This window comes from Ranitomeya imitator, chromosome 4, assembly GCF_032444005.1.
Source record: "Ranitomeya imitator isolate aRanImi1 chromosome 4, aRanImi1.pri, whole genome shotgun sequence".
NCBI classification, from domain to species: Eukaryota; Metazoa; Chordata; class Amphibia; order Anura; family Dendrobatidae; genus Ranitomeya; species Ranitomeya imitator.
Genome location: NC_091285.1, coordinates 384,009,175 through 384,030,070, shown reverse-complemented (window position 1 = coordinate 384,030,070; position 20,896 = coordinate 384,009,175). Strand labels below are relative to the sequence as shown.

The 20,896-nt window shown below is 43.9% G+C and overlaps 2 protein-coding genes across 4 annotated transcripts in view; one reads left to right on the top strand and one right to left on the bottom strand.

The window, feature by feature from the left end:
- The window catches only part of THAP9 (THAP domain containing 9), a 76,458-nt gene extending 75,518 nt beyond the window's left edge, over positions 1 to 940 (bottom strand). The window contains exon 1 of one of the 2 annotated variants that reach the window (XM_069765197.1): positions 861 to 940. The gene's annotated coding sequence lies outside the window, so the exon portion shown is untranslated. Of the gene's footprint in view, positions 1 to 842 lie in introns of both variants that reach the window. The other variant, XM_069765198.1, reaches the window with a different exon arrangement.
- The window catches only part of MCM10 (minichromosome maintenance 10 replication initiation factor), a 130,945-nt gene continuing 110,633 nt past the window's right edge, over positions 585 to 20,896 (top strand). The window contains exons 1-3 of one of the 2 annotated variants that reach the window (XM_069765200.1): positions 585 to 642; positions 8,681 to 8,736; positions 13,626 to 13,931. In XM_069765200.1, coding sequence (XP_069621301.1) covers positions 8,730 to 8,736; positions 13,626 to 13,931 — 313 coding nt within the window. In that variant the 5' untranslated portion in view covers positions 585 to 642; positions 8,681 to 8,729. Of the gene's footprint in view, positions 643 to 1,078; positions 1,191 to 8,680; positions 8,737 to 13,625; positions 13,932 to 20,896 lie in introns of those variants that run through there. The other variant, XM_069765199.1, reaches the window with a different exon arrangement.

Below are 20,896 nucleotides of genomic sequence, written 5' to 3'. Positions count from 1 at the left end.
CCTAAGCACGCCTCCCCCAGAAGCAGCGGCAACCCATCTGGTTTCCATTAGGGGTTCGTCTTTGGAAAAAAGATTCAATAATGGAGAACTTTTTCCCTCCACTGTAAAAACTGACAGACCCCGTAGTAATCAGTGGGGGTCCTGTCCTTTTGTTTGCATCAGTAATGAAGACAACAAATCTGATTGGCTTGTGAATTTCTCAGGAATTTGGTTGCAAATTTTGTTTAGAAGTTGGATTCCAATAAATATGTTCATGATCGGACAAATCTGGATGTTACTAATAATCCGCCATGTAAAAGGAGTCGGATTGTGGAAAGCCAGAAGCGCAGGAGCCCTCGCCCCGTGTACTGACCCCACAGCCCTGAGTGAGGACCCGGACCCTCGCCCCGTGTCTCCAGTGATGGAACTTCATGGAGCGCTGTTCCTGTTACGTCTCCTGGAAAGCTAGACAAAATTAACAACTGGGCGTTACCATTTTTCCTAACAAAGGGGAGTGTCCCTACAGTGCGGACAGCACTGATTGGCCAGAGTGAGCAGGGACACGCCCACAGCTGGTTACACCACCAGCTATATTATACCTGGCTCACAGAGAGAAGTGCAGACAGGTCGGGTCACAGTCTCCGTACCGCAGGTGGCCATTACGTATGTAACCGCACCTAGTGCATAGCTATCCGGGGACATGAGGCAGCGGGGGTCCTCAGCGCTGTGCGCGGTCCGGTGCTGCACACAGAGCAGGGCAATCTGCTGCTGAGTCCGGCATCGTGCACAATAACAGCTGGCAATGTAACTCTACACTCTGTCCACACGTCAGCTACGGTACCGGTACTAACTTCACCACAAACCTTGCAGGAGATGCTCACCGTCTACCAACCAAAATATGGCTGCCGCCACCGCACAACACACAGGGAGGGCAACCTGCCAGGAGTAAACATGGCGCTCGTGACGTCTACTTCCTGACCCAATAGGAAGCAATGAAATGATTACGTCAAACCATACAGCGCACTCAGAGCGCCGTACGCTGGTATGTATGCGTCCTCTGAGGACTGGCGCCAACGTAATGACGTCCTGCAGAGGGGCGGGGTTTGGTTGAACAGTTGGCGCGGTTTTTTTTGGTGCTGTTCAGTCAGTGGTGTTTTGCGGGCGCCATATTACGTGATACATAGCTGCGGACTCCGGCCTTCTGTATACAGGTATGCGGCGTTATAGCAGAGCTCTGAGCCGTGGCTGCAGTACCGGAGCGGGAGTTACGCTGTGTGGCCCCCTCCCTCGGTGACATAAAACCGGCAGCTTTATCAGGCGAAGAGGCTGCAGGTCCCCGTGTGGTGGATGAGGTCGCATTGCGCAGTCGGTATCTGCACCTGCTGGATCCCGGGGAGCGCACTTTCTCCCGTTATTAGCAGAATGACCCCCGGATTCCGCATAACTAACCCCTTAATGACCGCCAATACGTCTTTTAACTGACCTGAGATATAAGAATAGTCTCCCCATACAGGTGACAATCCAGCAGCTGTCGGCTGTCCACTATAGCTGACAACTTGCTGTACCAGCCACGATCAGTGTTTGCACCGTCCAAATCTGTTTAACCCCTTAGATGCTGCCGTCAATAGTGACTACATCATTATAAAAGGTTAAAGTGTGGGGGCTTCCTATTTAACCAAATTGGTGCCCTCAGATCATGATTGTGTGGTCCTGATGTTTGCCGTGGCAATTCATGACCAAATAGCGGCCTTGGCTATGTGCACACGTTCAGGATTTCTTGTAGAAATTTCCTGTGCAAAACCGGACATTTACTGCAAGAAATCCGCATGCGTTTTTACCGCGTTTTTTCTTGCGGATTTTTGCGGAGGTTCCCAATGCAATAATATAGTGGAAAATCTGCAAAATTAATGAACATGCTGCGTTTTTTACCGCGATGCGTTTTTTTTTGCGGAAAAAAACGCATGTTGTGCACAAAAATTGCGGAATGCATTCTAAATGATGGGATGCATAATGTATGCGGTTTTTTTTTTGCGTTTTTATAGCGAAAAATCTGCAACGTGTGCACACAGCCTTATAGTCTGACGGCTGTTGTAATGTGTTCAGAAGTTAGGGCCATTTAGGTGGTAAATATACACATTTTCATTCCTATCATGCCACTTTGCATTAACCCCTTCATGACCATGGGATTTTTCATTTTTCCGTGTTCGTTTTTCACTCCCCTCCTTCCCAGAGCCATAACTTTTTTATTTTTCCGTCAATTTGGCCATGTGAGGGCTTGTTTTTTGCGGGATGAGTTGTACTTTTGAACGACATCATTGGTTTTAGCATGTCGTGTACTAGAAAACGGGGAAAAAATTCCAAGTGCGGTGAAATTGCAAAAAAAAGTGCAATCCCACACTTGTTTTTTGTTTGGCTATTTTGCTAGGTTCACTAAATGCTAAAACTGACCTGCCATGATTTGATTCTCCAGGTCATTACGAGTTAATAGACACCAAACATGACTAGGTTATTTTTTATCTAAGTGGTGAAAAAAAATTCCAAACTTTGCTAAAAAAAAAAAAAAAAATTGCGCCATTTTCCGATACTCATAGCGTCTCCATTTTTCGTGATCTGGGGTCGGTTGAGGGCTTATTTTTTGCGTGCCGAGATGACATTTTTAATGATAGCATTTCGGTGCAGATACGTTCTTTTGATCGCCCGTTATTGCATTTTAATGCAATGTCGCGGCGACCTAAAAAACGTAATTCTGGCGTTTCGAATTTTTTTCTCGCTACGCCGTTTAGCGATCAGGTTAATGCTTTTTTTTAATTGATAGATCGGGCGATTCTGAGCGCGGCGATACCAAATATGTGTAGATCTGATTTTTTTTTTATTGATTTATTTTGATTGGGGCGAAAGGGGGGTGATTTAAACTTTTATATTTTTTTTATTTTTTTCACATTTTTTTTAACTTTTTTTTTACTTTTGCCATGCTTCAATAGCCTCCATGGAAGGCTAGAAGCAGGCACAACGCGATCGGCTCTGCTACATAGCAGCGATCTGCTGATCGCTGCTATGTAGCAGAAATGGAGGTGTGCTGTGAGCGCCGACCACAGGGTGGCGCTCGCAGCCACCGGTCATCAGTAACCATAGAGGTCTCAAGGACCTCTATGGTTACAATGGAGACGCATCGCCGACCCCCGATCATGTGACGGGGGTCGGCGATGACGTCATTTCCGGCCGCCCGGCCGGATGCAGTAGTTAAATGCCGCTGTCTGCGATTGACAGCGGCATTTAACTAGCTAATAGGTGCGGGCAGATCGCGATTCTGCCCGCACCTATTGCGGGCACATGTCAGCTGTTCAAAACAGCTGACATGTCCCGGCTTTGATGCGGGCTCACCGCGGAGCCCTGCATCAAAGCAGGGGATCTGACCTTGGACGTACTATCCCGTCCGAGGTCAGAAAGGGGTTAATTCCTGAAAATCACCTGAAGGGTTAATAAACTACCTGACTGCAGTGTTCAATATGTCAGGGGGTGCTGTTTTTAAAATGGTATCACTTTTGGGGGTTTCCCAATATAGGGGACCCCTAAAGTCACTTCAAAACTCAGCATGGGGGGCCCCCATCATATGTAACAAAGATGTCATCTTTTAAAATAGCGGCATTAATTTATCTACATATTTATTGATCTCTATTATCAAAAAAAAACTAAATAAAACGTAAAATAAAAAATAAATAGAATAAACACAAAAAAGAATTTAAAAAAAAATGCACATCTGTGTAGCCACTGAATATGTGGGTTGGCCAGCTCCCAAGTCACATTCAGAGGGGTGGTCAATTCTGACATCTGATTAGACACAACCACTTCTCCTTGGCAAAGATCCAGATCCAGCTCTTCAATGACCCGGGGATGAGATAAATGATTACATAGGTTGGTAAGACCTCTTCTAAAGGTACTGTCACACATAACGATATCATTAACGATATTGTTGCTTTTTGTAACGTAGCAACGATATCGTTAAGGAAATCGTTAGGTGTGACAGCGACCAACGATCAGGCCCCTGCTGGGAGATCGTTGGTCGCTGAGGAAAGTCCAGAACTTTATGTCGACGCTGGATCTCCCGCTGACACACATGCCAATCCAGCGATGTCTTCACTGGTAACCAGGGTAAATATCGGGTTACTAAGCGTAGGGCCGCGCTTAATAACTCGATGTTTACCCTGGTTACCAGCGTAAACGTAAAAAAAACAAACACTACATACTTACATTCCGTGTCTGTCCACCGGCGCTGTGCTTCTCTGCACTGGCTGTGAGCGCCGGCCAGCCGGAAAGCACAGCGGTGATGTCACCGCTCTGCTTTCCAGCTGACAGTGCAGAGGAAAGGACAGCGCTGGAGGACAGACAGCGGAAGGTAAGTATGTAGTGTTTGTTTTTTTTACGTTTACGCTGGTAACCAGGGTAAACATCGGGTTACTAAGCGCGGCCCTGCGCTTAGTAACCCGATGGTTACCAGGGGACTTCGGGATCGTTGGTCGCTGGAGAGCTGTCTGTGTGACAGCTCTCCAGCGGCGCTGCAGCGATCGACATCGTTGTCGGTATCGCTGCAGCGTCGCTTAGTGTGACGGTACCCTAAATAAAAATATAAAAACACACAAATTAAAATCCAAATATGAGAACCACCAAAGACTTATAAGAATGAGGAAAAGCTTAGCTGCTCATTTAGGCCCATAGGAGTCATGGCATCTAGAGTGGTAATCCACCGACATTCTAACTGCTCCAAAGTGTGCTTCCAGTTGCCACCCCTGATGCCACATCAGGGGTGGCAACCAATGCGACCAATCGGAGCCGGGTGTCAGCTGACTATCGCAGCTGACATCCGGCACTATGTGTCAGGAGCCTGGCACATTAACCCCCGGCACACTGTTATCAAAGATGATCCCAGCATTCTGGCGGCATAGGGAAGCATCGCGCAGGGAGGGGGCTTCCTGTGTGCTTCCCTGAGACCCTCGGAGCAACGCAATGTGATCACGTTGCTCCGAGGGTCTCCTACCTCCTCCTCCCTGCAGGCCTGGATCCAAACTGGCAGCGGGGGGCTTTCCGGCTTTCCCAGTGCTGCAGGGAGGTGGCTTGCAAGCGGTGGCAAGCCTCCTGCAGTGCCTGTGTGATCGCTGATCTGACGCAGTGCACTGCAAAGTGTCAGATCAGCGATCTGACACTATAGCATAATGTCATCCCCCTGGGACAATGTAAAAAAAAAAAAAAAAAAAATTCCTAAATAGAAAAAAAATTATACCGTATATTGTTCCAATAAATACATTTGTTTATTTAAATAAAAAAAACAATAAAAGTACGCATATTTAGCATCGCCGTGTCCGCTACTAACCGACCTATAAAACTGTGCCACTAGTTAACCCCTTCAGTGAACACCGTAAAAAAAGGCAAAAAACTACTCTTTATTATCATACCGCCAAACAAAAAGTGGAATAACATGCGATCAAAAAGACGGATGTAAATAACTATGGTACCACTGAAAACGTCATCTTGTCCCGCAAAATACGAGCCGCCATGCAGCATCATCAGCAAAAAAATAAAAAAGTTATAGTCCTCAGAATAAAGTGATGCAAAAATAATTATTTTTCATATAAAATAGTTTTTATCATATAAAAGCGCCAAAACATAAAAAAAAGATTATAAATAATGTATCCCTGTAATTATTCTGATCCGTAGAATAAAACTGCTTTATCAGTTTTACCAAACGTGGAACGGTATAAGCGCTCCCTCACCCAAAAAAGAAATTCATGAATAGCTGGTTTTTGTTCATTCTACCTCACAAAAATCAGAATAAAAAGTGATCAAAAAATGTTACATGCCCGAAAATGGTATCAATAAAAACGTCAACTTGTCCCGCAAAAAACAAGACCTCACATGACTCTGTGGACCAAAATATGTAAAAATTGTAGCTCTCAAAATGTGGAGACGCAACAACTATTTTTTGCAATAAAAGGCGTCTTTTAGTGTGTGACGGCTGCCAATCATAAAAATCCGCTAAAAAACCCGCTATAAAAGTAAATCAAACCCCCCTTCATCACCCCATTAGTTAGGGAAAAATAATAAAATTTTAAAATTTTAGGGTTGGGGCTAAAGTTAGGGTTTGGATTACATTTACGGTTGGGATTAGGGTTAGTGGTGTGGTTAGGATTATGGTTGGGATTAGGGTTTCAGTTATAATTGGGGGGTTTTCCACTGTTTAGGCACATCAGGGGCTCTCCAATCGCAACATGGCGTCCGATTTCAATTCCAGCCAATTCTGCGTTGAAAAAGTAAAACAGTGCTCCTTCCCTTCCGAGCTCTCCCGTGCGCCCAAACAGGGGTTTACCCCAACATATGGGGCATCAGCGCACTCAGAACAAATTGGAACAGAACAACTTTTGGGGTCCAATTTCTCCTGTTACCCTTGGGAAAATACAAAACTGGGGGCTAAAAAATAATTTGTGGAAAAAAAAAAAAGATTTTTTATTTTCACAGCTCTTTGTTATAAACTGTAGTGAAACACTTGGGGGTTCAAAGTTCTCACAACACATCTAGATAAGTTCCTTGAGGGGTCTAGTTTCCAATATGGGGTCACTTGTGGGGGGTTTCTACTGTTAAGGTACATTAGGAGCTCTGCAAATGCAACGTGACGCCTGCAGACTATTCCATCTAAGTCTGCATTCCAAACGGCGCTCCTTCCCTTCCGAGCTCTCCCATGCGCCCAAACAGTGGTTCCCCCCAACATATGGGGTATCCGGGTACTCAGGACAAATTGGACAACAACTTTTGGGATCCAATTTCTCCTGTAACCCTTGGGAAAATAAAACAAATTGGAGCTGAAGTAAATTTTTTGTGGAAAAAAAAAAGTTAAATGTTCATATTTTTTTTTTAAACAAAAATTCCTGTGAAACACCTGAAGGGTTAATAAACTTCTTGAATGTGGTTTTGAGCACCTTGAGATGTGCAGTTTTTAGAATGGTGTCACACTTGGGTATTTTCTACCATAATGACCCCTCAGAGTGATTTCAAATGTGATGTGGTCCCTAAAAAAAAAAAATGGTGTTGTAAAAATGAGAAATTTCTGGTCAACTTCTAACTCTTATAACTCCTAATAAAAAAAAAAAAACTTTAGTTCCAAAATTGTGCTGATGTAAAGTAGACATGTGGGAAATGTTACTTATTAAGTATTTTGTGTGACATATCTCTGTGATTTAAGGGCATAAAAATTCAAAGTTGGAAAATTGCAAAATTTTCACCAAATTTCCAATTTTTTCACAAATAAGCTCAGGTAATATCAAAGAAATTTTACCACTAACATGAAGTATAATATGTCACGAGAAAACAATGTCAGAATCACCGGGATCCGTTGAAGCGTTCCAGAGTTATCACCTCCTAAAGGGACAGTGGTCAGAATTGTAAAAATTGGCCCGGTCACTAACGTGCAAACCACCCTTGGGGGTAAAGGGGTTAATCGGTACTGAGTATGCATTAGCGGGTTTTGCTCATATGGGATAAAAGAACAGCCTGGCGGGTGCTAACTACCTGCCTGTTGTCCCCAGAGCTGACCTCTGCCGGCTCACACTGGTCACAGACCGTTCTTGCTGGCGGTTCAGTGGACTCTGCTGACGTCACATGAACAGAGCAGCTTCTTCCCCTCTGCTCTGTTGATGGCGCATGACTTCGATGTCAGGCTGTTGGAAGCAGGCTGCCAATGAGCATGATGCCAGCAATCGCACCCCATCGACAGAGCTGCTCTATTGATGTGAATTATTGGCAGGAGCGGACTGACTGCTCTGAGCCAGCGCTGGATAGGAGAGGCAGGTAGTTGCCTCTGTTAGCAACCAACTGCATGTTAGTCTCTGCATCAATGCTGTGTTTCTAGGCGTGGTTAATCACTGTTGTGGATGGTAATTGGCTGCTGCATTAATGTGACGGACTGACTCTTCCTCGCTGCATGTAGAAGCAATGGTGCGCATGAATGTGGTCCCATATTTTATTTTAACTCCTCGATCTAAGACCTGGTGTGGGTAACCCTGTAGATGTAGACTTGTTGTTTAATGTCCCATCATTCAGTAACGCCACCAACATCAGCCGTTACATTTTGTATTTCTTCCTATGGTATCATTGCTCTCTCTGTATCTCCTGGTAGTGTTTGTTGTGACAGAGCTTTGGTAAGTGTTCATTACTTACCGTAGTTGTCACAGCTGTACCGAAAATCCTCCATCATTTATTTCTGCCAGGCTTAGTTCACACTGCATTTTCTTTTGCCATTTTTTTGAATGCTAGGAAGACGCTCCACACTTTACAATAGAAGTCCATGGGCAGCCTAAAATGTCTTTTTTTTTTGTCTCAAACCGTTTTGATTAATGGATCTCAACAAATGGCAATAAAAATCACAAAAAATGCTGAAAAAACATTACCATAGATGACCATGAGGACAAACGCTGATAAAGCGCTTAAGGAAATGACCAAACCATACAAAAGAATATGCTTCAAGATTACAAAATGGCAGGAAAAAGTTATTCCACAAGCATTTTCCTCTTGAAAAACGATGTTTTTGACCGCTGGGTGAACACGCGCTTGTAGCTCGTGCTTTCTCTCTCTTTTTTTTATCTTTTAAGTTAATTCTTTCCAGTAATGGCTTAGATTTTCTGATTAATCGGTCTTACTTTTGTTTATTTCTTTATAGGTTATTGCAAATACAAGTTGGGTTACTCTTAAAATCATTCGCACGCAATATGGAGGGTAAGTGGAGAGACCGCTGCAAGTAATCTGGTGCCACAATTTAGCCAAGCTGAATTCACTGAGCGATAAATATGAAGTATGATAAAAGCACATTAACCCCTCTGTGACCTTAGACGTACTATCCCGTCGAGGTGCCCTGGGCTTATCTGACCCTGGACGGGATAGTACGTCATAGCCGATCGGCCGCGCTCACGGGGGGAGCGCGGCCAATCGCGGCCGGGTGTCAGCTGCTTATCGCAGCTGACATCCGGCACTATGTGCCAGGAGCAGTCACGGACCGCCCCCGGCACATTAACCCCTGGCACACCGCGATCAAAGATGATCGCGATGTGCCGGCGGTGCAGGGAAGCACCGCGCAGGGAGGGGGCTCCCTGCGGGCTTCCCTGAGCCCCCCGCAGCAACGCGATGTGATCGCGTTGCTGCGAGGGTCTCACCTCCCTCCCTGCTCCATCCAGCCCCGGATCCAAGATGGCCGCGGATCCGGGTCCTGCAGGGAGGGAGGTGGCTTCACAGAGCCTGCTCAGAGCAGGCACTGTGAAGCCTGCACTGCTCTAAGTGAGATCAGTGATCTGACAGAGTGCTGTGCAAACTGTCAGATCACTGATCTGTGATGTCCCCCCCTGGGACAAAGTAAAAAAGTAAAAAAAAAATTTTCCAAATGTGTAAAAAAAATTTAAAAAAAATATTCCAAAATAATGAAAAAAAAAAAAAATATTATTCCCATAAATACATTTCTTCATCTAAATAAAAAAAAAAACCAATAAACGTACACATATTTAGTATCGCCGCGTCCGTAACGACCCGACCTATAAAACTGTCCCACTAGTTAACCCCTTCAGTAAACACAGTAAGGAAAAAAAAAAAAAACGAGGCAAAAAACAACGCTTTATTATCATACCGCCGAACAAAAAGTGGAATAACACGCGATCAAAAGGACAGATATAAATAACCATGGTACCGCTGAAAGCGTCATATTGTCCCGCAAAAAAAGAGCCGCCATACAGCATCATCAGCAAAAAAATAAAAAAGTTATAGTCCTGAGAATAAAGCGATGCAAAAATAATTATTTTTTCTGTAAAATAGTTTTTATCGTATAAAAGCGCCAAACCATAAAAAAATGATATAAATGAGGTATCGCTGTAATCGTACTGACCCGAAGAATAAAACTGATTTATCAATTTTACCAAACGCGGAACGGTATAAACTCCTCCCCCAATAGAAATTCATGAATAGCTGGCTTTTGGTCATTCTTCCTCACAAAAATCGGAATAAAAAGCGATCAAAAAATGTCACGTGCCCAAAAATGTTTTCAATAAAAACGTCAACTTGTCCCGCAAAAAACAAGACCTCACATGACTCTGTGGACCAAAATATGGAAAAATTATAGCTCTCAAAATGTGGTATTGCAAAAAATATTTTTTGCAATAAAAAGGGTCTTTCAGTGTGTGACGGCTGCCAATCATAAAAATCCGCTAAAAAACTCGCTATAAAAGTAAATCAAACCCCCCTTCATCACCCCCTTAGTTAGGGAAAAATAAAAAAAATGTATTTATTTCCATTTTCCCATTAGGGTTAGGGCTAGGGTTAGGGCTAGGGCTAGGGTTAGGGCTAGGGTTAGGGCTAGGGTTAGGGTTGGGGCTACAGTTAGGGTTAGGGTTTAGATTACATTTACAGTTGGGAATAGGGTTGGGATTAGGGTTAGGGGTGTGTCAGGGTTAGAGGTGTGGTTAGGGTTACCGTTGGAATTAGAGTTAGGGGTGTGTTTAGATTAGGGTTTCAGTTATAATTGGGGGGTTTCCACTGTTTCGGCACATCAGGGGCTCTCAAAACACGACATGGCGTCCGATCTCAATTCCAGCCAATTCTGCGTTGAAAAACTAAAACAGTGCTCCTTCCCTTCCGAGCTCTCCTGTGTGCCCAAACAGGGGTTTACCCCAACATATGGGGTATCAGCGTACTCAGGACAAATTGGACAACAACTTTTGTGGACCAATTTCTCCTGTTACCCTTGGGAAAATACAAAACTGGGGGCTAAAAAATAATTTTTGTGGGAAAACAAAAAGATTTTTTATTTTCACGGCTCTGCGTTATAAACTGTAGTGAAACACTTGGGGGTTCAAAGTTCTTACAACACATCTAGATAAGTTCATTGAGGGGTCTAGTTTCCAATATGGGGTCACTTGTGGGGGGTTTCTACTGTTTAGGTACATTAGGGGCTCTGCAAACGCAATGTGACGCCTGCAGACCATTCCATCTAAGTCTGCATTCCAAATGGCGCTCCTTCCCTTCCGAACCCTCCCATGCGCCCAAACGGTGGTTCCCCCCCACATATGGGGTATCAGCGTACTCAGGACAAATTGGACAACAACTTTTGGGGTCCAATTTCTCCTGTTACCCTAGGGAAAATACAAAACTGGGGGCTAAAAAATAATTTTTGTGGGAAAAAAATTTTGTTTTATTTTTATGGCTCTGCATTATAAACTTCTGTGAAGCCCTTGGTGGGTCAAAGTGCTCACCACACATCCAGATAAGTTCCTTAGGCGGTCTACTTTCCAAAATGGTGTCACTTGTGGGGGGTTTCAATGTTTAGGCACATCAGTGGCTCTCCAAACGCAACATGGCGTCCCATCTCAATTCCTGTCAATTTTGCATTGAAAAGTCAAACGGCGCTCCTTCCCTTCCGAGCTCTCCCATGCGCCCAAACAGTGGTTTACTGCCACATATGGGGTATCAGCGTACTCGGGACAAATTGGACAACAACTTTTGAGGTCCAATTTCTTCTCTTACCCTTGGAAAAATAAAAAATTGGGGGCAAAAATATAATTTTTGTGAAAAAATATGATTTTTTATTTTTACGGTTCTGCATTATAAACTTCTGTGAAGCAATTGGTGGGTCAAAGTGCTCACCACACATCCAGATATGTTCCTTAGGGGGTCTACTTTCCAAAATGGTGTCACTTGTGGGGGGTTTCAATGTTTAGGCACATCAGTGGCTCTCCAAACGCAACATGGCGTCCCATCTCAATTCCTGTCAATTTTGCATTGAAAAGTCAAATAGCGCTCCTTCCCTTCCGAGCTCTCCCATGCGCCCAAACAGTGGTTTACTGCCACATATGGGGTATCAGCGTACTCAGGACAAATTGGACAACAACTTTTTGGGTCCAATTTCTCCTGTTACCCTTGGTAAAATAAAACAAATTGGAGCTGAAGTAAATTTTTTGTGTAAAAAAGTTAAATGTTCATTTTTATTTAAACATTCCAAAAATTCCTATTAAACACCTGAAGGGTTAATAAACTTCTTGAATGTGGTTTTGAGCACCTTGAGGGGTGCAGTTTTTAGAATGGTGTCACACTTGGGCATTTTCTATCATATAGACCCCTCAAAATGACTTCAAATGAGACGTGGTCCCTAAAAAAAAAAATGGTGTTGTAAAAATGAGAAATTGCTGGTCAACTTTTAACCCTTATAACTCCCTAACAAAAAAAAAATTGGTTCCAAAATTATGCTGATGTAAAGGAGACATGTGGGAAATGTTACTTATTAAGTATTTTGTGTGACATATCTCTGTGATTTAATTGCATAAAAATTCAAAGTTTGAAAATTGCGAAATTTTCAAAATTTTCGCCAAATTTACGTTTTTTTCACAAATAAACGCAGGTACTATCAAAGAAATTTTACCACTATCATGAAGTACAATATGTCACGAGAAAACAATGTCAGAATCACCAGGATCCGTTGAAGCGTTTCGGAGTTATAACCTCATAAAGGGACAGTGGTCAGAATTGTAAAAATTGGCCTGGTCATTGACGTGCAAACCACCCTTGGGGGTAAAGGGGTTAAAGGGAACCTGTCACCCCGTTTTTTCAGTGTGAGATAAAAATACCGGTAAAAAGGGCCTGAGCTGTGCGTTACAATAGTGTATTTTGTGTACCCTGATTCCCCACCTATGCTGCGAAATACATTACCAAAGTCGCCGTTTTCGCCTGTCAATCAGGCTGGTCAGGTCATATGGGCGTGGAGTTCGCATCTCGGCTTCAGGAAAATGGCCGCCGCGATCTCCATCTGTGCACGCGCGGCATCCCGCGGCCATCTTCCTGAAGCCCCGGGCAGCAGAGGACTCCATCTGCGCACGCGCGGCCTCAGGAAGATGGCCGCCCCCACCGATCACCAGGGAAATAGCGCCGATCGCACGTTTTTTTCTTCACCTGCTCAGTGGATTTCAGCAGTTGGGCATGCGCAAACCACTACGCCACCAACGGAAAGATATGCAAGATCTGGGGGAAGAAACAGCGATGTCACCACGCCCATCTGACCTGACCAGCCTGATTGACAGGCGAAAACGGCGACTTTGGTAAGGTATTTCGGCAGCATAGGTGGGGAATCAGGGTACACAAAATACACTATTGTAACGCACAGCTCAGGCCCTATTTAACAGTATTTTTATCTCATACTGAAAAAAGGGGGTGACAGGTTCCCTTTAAATTTTGAAATCTCCCAAAACTTCTTTTATGACCTTATGGAGGAACAATGCATAAAATAAATGAATAAATAAAATCACTATCAGTCTGAATTATTGCTATTAGCCCCACACTTGTTGAAGTGTCTGATATACAAAACAGACACACATCACGCTCCCAATATTGCAAAAAAAGCAAAAATTATTTCAATAGCCAAAGGAGAGAGAAAAAGTAGAGCTTTTAGAGGGGCTTCAATAGACAGCCTTTGTGCTGGCCACTCAGTCTAGCAGGTCACAAGAGAATACTGGCCTTCACCCTTAAACCTCTGTAGATGAATCTTTACAAAATAACGTAGCATTTACATGAGACTGAGGACATTCTTGCCATTGTCAATAATGTACAATGTATAATGTAGTTGTGTGTCTCACCAGATGACGCTGACTTGGAGCTTCTGACCTCCCTGCTAGAAGAAAATGAAGGTGCTGAAAGTGGCAGTGATGCTCATCCTGACTCTTTAAGTGAAACTGATGCTTATGATGAACTGTTTGATGGAGATGAATCCGGTTCATACCATGAAAGCGACAGTTCCGGTGATGGGCAGGATATTGAAGGGGCACAAGAAGACTTCACAACGTTGTTTGGAGATGTTGATGATCTAGATGACAATACACCTGCACCAGAGTCCGAGAAGCAATCGCCTTCCTCTAGCCAGGATAGATCCAAAAAAGAGTTGGAAGGTAATGTGTAGTATACACTTGTGCATTGTGTGATATTTTAGGTATTGTTTACAGGCCTGGTTTACAGATGAGTTTTGGAAACTGGATTGTATTGAAATACGTAGAACTACACAGTGTTTTAAGCGGGGGAAAAAATTGTTTAGTTAATCTGTAACCTCGGGAGTTCTGAGATCAGACTTCCTTATAATCTAGCATTAATCTGTGACACATCAAGATTATGTGAAATCTGGGTTTGCTAATTAACCCCTTCCCGACATTGGTGCCAACTGTGTTGTCGCCAATAGCCATATTTAAATGGAGCGATTTGCATAATTCAATCAAGACAGTGCCCAACAAGTTTTCAGGGAGCTGAGAGACTAGCATGCATGCTGGACAGTACAGTTAGAGGCAGCCGTATGATACCGTACCCACTGGGCATCATAGTGTTCTTGGCAATTGTAAAACCAAACATGCACTTGTGCCCCTCCACTCCCATTCTAAAGACAGTATACCTGAAGGGGCTTGTGAATATATGGCCCAATAAATATTTGTATTTATGTTGGTCACACTGATGCTGTTAAGCCATTTTATAGTTTCTATTTATTTTCCCTTTTTTATAGTTGTAATTTGTATTGAAATATTTTCATATTTAACAAAGAAGACTTGGGAAAAGGAATGCTGATTAGCAGATTACCATGAGAACAAAGTAAATCAGCTTTGTGATATAGATGTACCATATGTATGTATCACGATTCCACCCTTAGCTGTTAGAGGAACATGTCAGCTAACCAAATCGGCTGTCATGTGCCAGAAAAGGTGCGGGCTCCGGCGCTGAAATCAATACAAGAAAAATCAAACCTACACATATTTGGTATCGCTGCGTTCAAAATCGCCCGATCTATCAATGAAAAAAAAAAGGATTAACCTGAGAAAAAAATTTGAACCGCCAGAATTACGTATTTCTGGTCGCCACGACATTGAATTAAAATGTAATAACGGGCGATCAAAAGAACATATCTGCACCGAAATAGTATCATTAAAAACGCCAGCTCGGCCTGCAAAAAATAAGCCCTCACCTGACCCCAGATCATGAAAAATGGAGACGCTACGGTTATCAGAAAATGGCGCAACTTATTTATTTTTTTTATTTTTTTTAACAAAGTTTGGAATTTTTTTTTCACCACTTAGCTAAAAAATAACCTAGTCATGTTAGGTGTCTATGAACTCGTAATGACCTGGAAAATCATAAATGTCAGGTCAGTTTTAGCATTTAGTGATCATAGCAAAAAAACAAACAAAAAACAAGTGTGGGATTACACTTTTTTTGCAATTTCTCCGCACTTGGAATTTTTTTCCCGTTTTCTAGTGCACAACATGCTAAAACCAATGATGTCGTTCAAAAGTACAACTTGTTTAGCAAAAAATAAGCCCTCACATGGCCAAATTGACGGAAAAATAAAAAAAGTTATGGCTCTGGGAAGGAGGGGAGTGAAAAACGAACACGGAAAAAACGAAAATCCCAAGGTCATGAAGGGGTTAAGGTAGAAAATCTTGAGGATGAACAGAGACTTTCCCATGGTACTCGGTCTAAAATCATAAAGACTGGAGGGAAACACAGAAAGGAACACATAGTAACCTTTATACATATAAAAGTAGAGTAAGTTTAGCATAGTAATAAAACTTACTTTAAGGAATATTAGGGTAAGTTCACACAGGACGTTTTTGCTGCGTATTTTTTTTCTGCAGCAAAACCTGATCATCTTGGCAGGAAAGAAGCTGCGTCAAAAACGCAGTTTGTTGTCGCGTTTTTGGTGCGTGTTTTTTTTTTCTCTTTGTCCAGGCTAATGTCCTAGGATTTTCAGCAGCAAATAATGATACCTGCGTTTTTGCTGCATTTTTTTTTCAACACCCATTCAAGTCAATGGGTGAAAAAACGCAGAAAAACGCTGAAAGAAGTGACATGCTCTATGTAAAAAAAAAAAAAAAAACGCAGCAAAGCACAAAATACTGATCAAACAAAAAACCAATGTGTGTGCATGAGATTTCTGAAATCTCATAGGCTTTGCTGGTACTGTAAAAAGCAGCTGAAAATTAGCATTAAAAAACAGCAAAAATATGCAGCAAAAACGTCCTGTGTGAACTTACCCTTAAAATCAGGATGATCAACTCTTTGGACTCTTACTCACCTGCGAGAAATTTGGATGAGTCTCGCATGTCAATACTCGACACTGCACCCGGCACTCAGATCAGAGCGTGCGGCCGCATGCATTCATATGCGCCGCTCCTGAGTGCCGGCAACAGCGCCGGGTATTAATATGCAAGACTCACCCGCAGGTGAGTATGAGCCCTTAGGGAGATCCCAGGACTGGAAAATTCTGGACTCAGAGTCTCCGTTGGAGTAGCGTGTTATAAATATACCCCAGTGATTGGGAAACAAATAGTACAACAGTAGGGGCACAATGCCCTGCAATGTACAGAGAGCACATGTAACAACCCTATAAATTGAATCACATGGGGAACAGTGGAAGAAATCTTTTACTGTAAAAGTTCTCATGGGTGATCTTGGGGCTGGGGAATATGTTGGGCAGAGTTTGGGCTTCTACGCTTTTTATTATTTGATTGCCATATTGGAGGAGCGAGCGATAGATGATGGCGATCCAAGTTCTCCAATCCAAGACATTTGGAAGGGGAGTGTCCAAAGTCTTGCAGGAGTTTTCTCATTTGTAATAAGGGAAAAATAAAACAGTATAAGTAATCTACTATATAATTGTCTAAGGGTCACTTCCATCTTTGTCTGTCTGTCCTTCTGTCTGTCACGGATATTCATTGGTCGCGGCCTCTGTCATGGAATTCAAGTCGCTGATTGGTCTCGCCAGCTGCCTGTCATGGCTGCTGCGACCAATCAGCGATGGCCACAGTCCGATTAGTCCCTCCCCTGCAGTCAGCGCCCGCTACATACTCCCCGCAGTCACCGCTTAATGCCAGCGATAACGGACTGCGTTATGCTGCGGGTAAGTAACTTACCGCCGCTATTAACCCTGTGTGACCAAGTTTTTACTATTGATGCTGCCTATGCAGCGTCAATAGTAAAAACATCTAATGTTAAAAATAATTTAAAAAAAAAATCATTATATACTCACCTTCCGCCGCCTTTCCCGCTCCTGGCTACGGTCCGGTGACCGCTCCATGCAAGCGGCAGGTTCCGGTGGTATCGGAGAAGGACCTGCCATGACATCACGGTCATGTGACCACGATGTCATCACAGGCCCTGCGCAAGAAGGACCTGCCATGACGTCACGGTCATGTGACCGCGACGTCGTCACAGGCCCTGCGCGAGAACGACCTGCCATGACGTCACGGTCATGTGACCACGACGTCATCACAGGTCCTGCACGACAAGGACCTGCCATGACGTCACGGTCATGTGATCAAACTACAACTGTCCCTCGGAAGGTGAGTATATGTTTTGTGTGTTTTTTTAACCTGTGACATACGTGGATGGGCAATATACTACGTAGCTGGGCAATATACGTGACTGGGCAATATACTATGTAACTGGGCAATATACTACGTGGCTGGGCAATATACTACGTCGCTGTGCAATATACTACATTGCTGTGCAATATACAGTGCCTACAAGTAGTATTCAACCCCCTGCAGATTTAGCAGGTTTACACAATTGGAATTAACTTGGCATTGTGACATTTGGACTGTAGATCAGCCTGGAAGTGTGAAATGCACTGCAGCAAAAAAGAATGTTATTTCTTTGTTTATTTTTTTTTTAAATTGTGAAAAGTCTTTTCAGAGGGTCATTTATTATTCAACCCCTCAACCCACCAGAATTCTGTTTGGTTCCCCTAAAGTATTAAGAAGTAGTTCAGGCACAAAGAACAATGAGCTTCACATGTTTGGATTAATTATCTCTTTTTCCAGCCTTTTCTGACTATTTAAGACCCTCCCCAAACTTGTGAACAGCACTCATACATGGTCAACATGGGAAAGACAAAGGAGCATTCCAAGGCCATCAGAGACAAGATCGTGGAGGGTCACAAGGCTGGCAAGAGGTACAAAACCCTTTCCAAGGAGTTGGGCCTACCTGTCTCCACTGTTGGGAGCATCATCCGGAAGTGGAAGGCTTATGGAACTACTGTTAGCCTTCCACGGCCTGGACAGCCTTTGAAAGTTTCCTCCCGTGCCGAGGCCAGGCTTGTCCGAAGAGTCAAAACTAACCCAAGGACAACAAGGAAGGAGCTCTGGGAAGATCTCATGGCAGTGGGCACATTGGTTTCAGTCAATACCATAAGTAACGTACTCCACCGCAATGGTCTCCGTTCCAGACGAGCCCGTAAGGTACCTTTACTTTCAAAGTGTCATGTCAAGGCTTGTCTACAGTTTGCTCATGATCACTTGGAGGACTCTGAGACGGACTGGTTCAAGGTTCTCTGGTCTGATGAGACCAAGATCGAGATCTTTGGTGCCAACCACACACGTGACGTTTGGAGACTGGATGGCACTGCATACGACCCCAAGAATACAATCCCTACAGTCAAGCATGGTGGTGGCAGCATCATGCTGTGGGGCTGTTTCTCAGCCAAGGGGCCTGGCCATCTGGTCCGCATCCATGGGAAGATGGATAGCACGGCCTACCTGGAGATTTTGGCCAAGAACCTCCGCTCCTCCATCAAGGATCTTAAGATGGGTCGTCATTTCATCTTCCAACAAGACAACGACCCAAAGCACACAGCCAAGAAAACCAAGGCCTGGTTCAAGAGGCAAAAAATCAAGGTGTTGCAGTGGCCTAGTCAGTCTCCTGACCTTAACCCAATTGAAAACTTGTGGAAGAAGCTCAAGATTAAAGTCCACATGAGACACCCAAAGAACCTAGATAACTTGGAGAAGATCTGCATGGAGGAGTGGGCCAAGATAACTCCAGAGATCTGTGCCGGCCTGATCAGGTCTTATAAAAGACGATTATTAGCTGTAATTGCAAACAAAGGTTATTCCACAAAATATTAAACCTAGGGGTTGAATAATAATTGACCCACACTTTTATGTTTAAAATTTATAAAAATTTAACTGAGCAACAAAACTTTTTGGTTTGTAAGATTTATGCATCTGTTAATAAATCCTGCTCTTGTATGAAGTTTGAAGGCTCTAACTTATTTGCATCTTATTAAACCTGCTAAATCTGCAGGGGGTTGAATTCTACGTCGCTGGGCACTATACTACGTCGCTGGGCACTATACTACGTCGCTGGGCACTATACTACGTCGCTGGGCACTATACTACGTCGCTGGGCACTATACTACGTCGCTGGGCACTATACTACGTCGCTGGGCACTATACTACGTCGCTGGGCACTATACTACGTCGCTGGGCAATATACTACGTGGGCTGTGCTATATACTACGTGGACATGCATATTCTAGAATACCCGATGCGTTAGAATCAGGCCACCATCTAGTCTACTATATAAAGCTGAATGTGTGTATGTGTGTGTGTATGTCCGGGATTGGCATCTGCACCGTCGCAGCTACAGCCACAAAATTTTGCACAGTCACACGTCTGGACCCCGAGAGCGTCATAGGCTATATTGTGAGGCGAAATTTTAACCCCGCGCGTTCCAATTCACCAAACAATTTTGCCCCTATCTACGAAATGGGGAAAAAGTGAAAGGAAAAGTGTTGGAGGCGTCGCAGCTACAGAAACAAAATTTTGCACAGTCACACGTCTGGACCCTGAGAGCGTCATAGGCTACGTTGTGAGGTGAAATTTTAACCCCGTGCGTTCCAATTCACCAAACAATTTTGCCCCTATCTACGAAATGGGGAAAAAGTGAAAGGAAAAGTGTTGGAGGCGTCGCAGCTACAGCAACAAAATTTTGCACAGTCGCACGTCTGGACCCATGAAAGGAAAAGTGTAGGAGGCAAATTGACAGCTGCCAGATGTGAACAAGGGGGACTTAAAGAATGAGAGCGATGGCGCCAAAGAGTATATACCGTACAGTTGCTAAGGTGGGGCCTCGACATGGGATACTCACCACACACGGGGATATGAACACACACAAAATGCGCCACACACTACCACGTGCTTGAACACATATTACCCTCAGCACACATTTCACCACAAATACACCAACCTCGCCACATAAAAGTCAAAACACAAAAGTCGCCACTCAAAACTCGCCACGCGCAGAACTCGCCACATGCAAAAACTAGGCTCTTGCAAAACTCGCCACAAGTGCAAAATTCTCCTCATGAAAAACTCGCCACACGCAAAACTTGCACACGCGGAAAAATTGCCACATGCACAAAAGTTGCAACACATGCAAAAGTTGCCTCACACAAAACTTGCACATACTCAAAAGGCACCACACATAATACTCGCAACGCGCAAAACTCGTCATGCGCAAAACTGGCTGCACACAACTTGCTACACTAACCTGTCACATGCAACTCGACACACAAAAAGTTGCTACACGCATGTTGCTACACAAAACTCATCTCACAAAAGTCGCTACATGCATGTCGCCACACGCAACTCAACACACACAACTTGACAAACGAAACTCGCCCTAAAACACACACAAGTCTGGTATTATTTTTCAAAAATAAAAATCTGATTAACCCCTTCCCGACCTTTGACGCCACGTAGGCGTCATGAAAGTCGGTGCCAATCCGACCCATGACGCCTATGCGGCGTCATGGAAAGATCGCGTCCCTGCAGACCGGGTGAAAGGGTTAACTCCCATTTCACCCGATCTGCAGGGACAGGGGGAGTGGTAGTTTAGCCCAGGGGGGGGTGGCTTCACCCTCTCGTGGCTACGATCGCTCTGATTGGCTGTTGAAAGTGAAACTGCCAATCAGAGCGATTTGTAATATTTCACCCATTATAACGGGTGAAATATTACAATCCAGCCATGGCCGATGCTGCAATATCATCGGCCATGGCTGGAAATACTAATGTGCCCCCACACCACCCCTCCG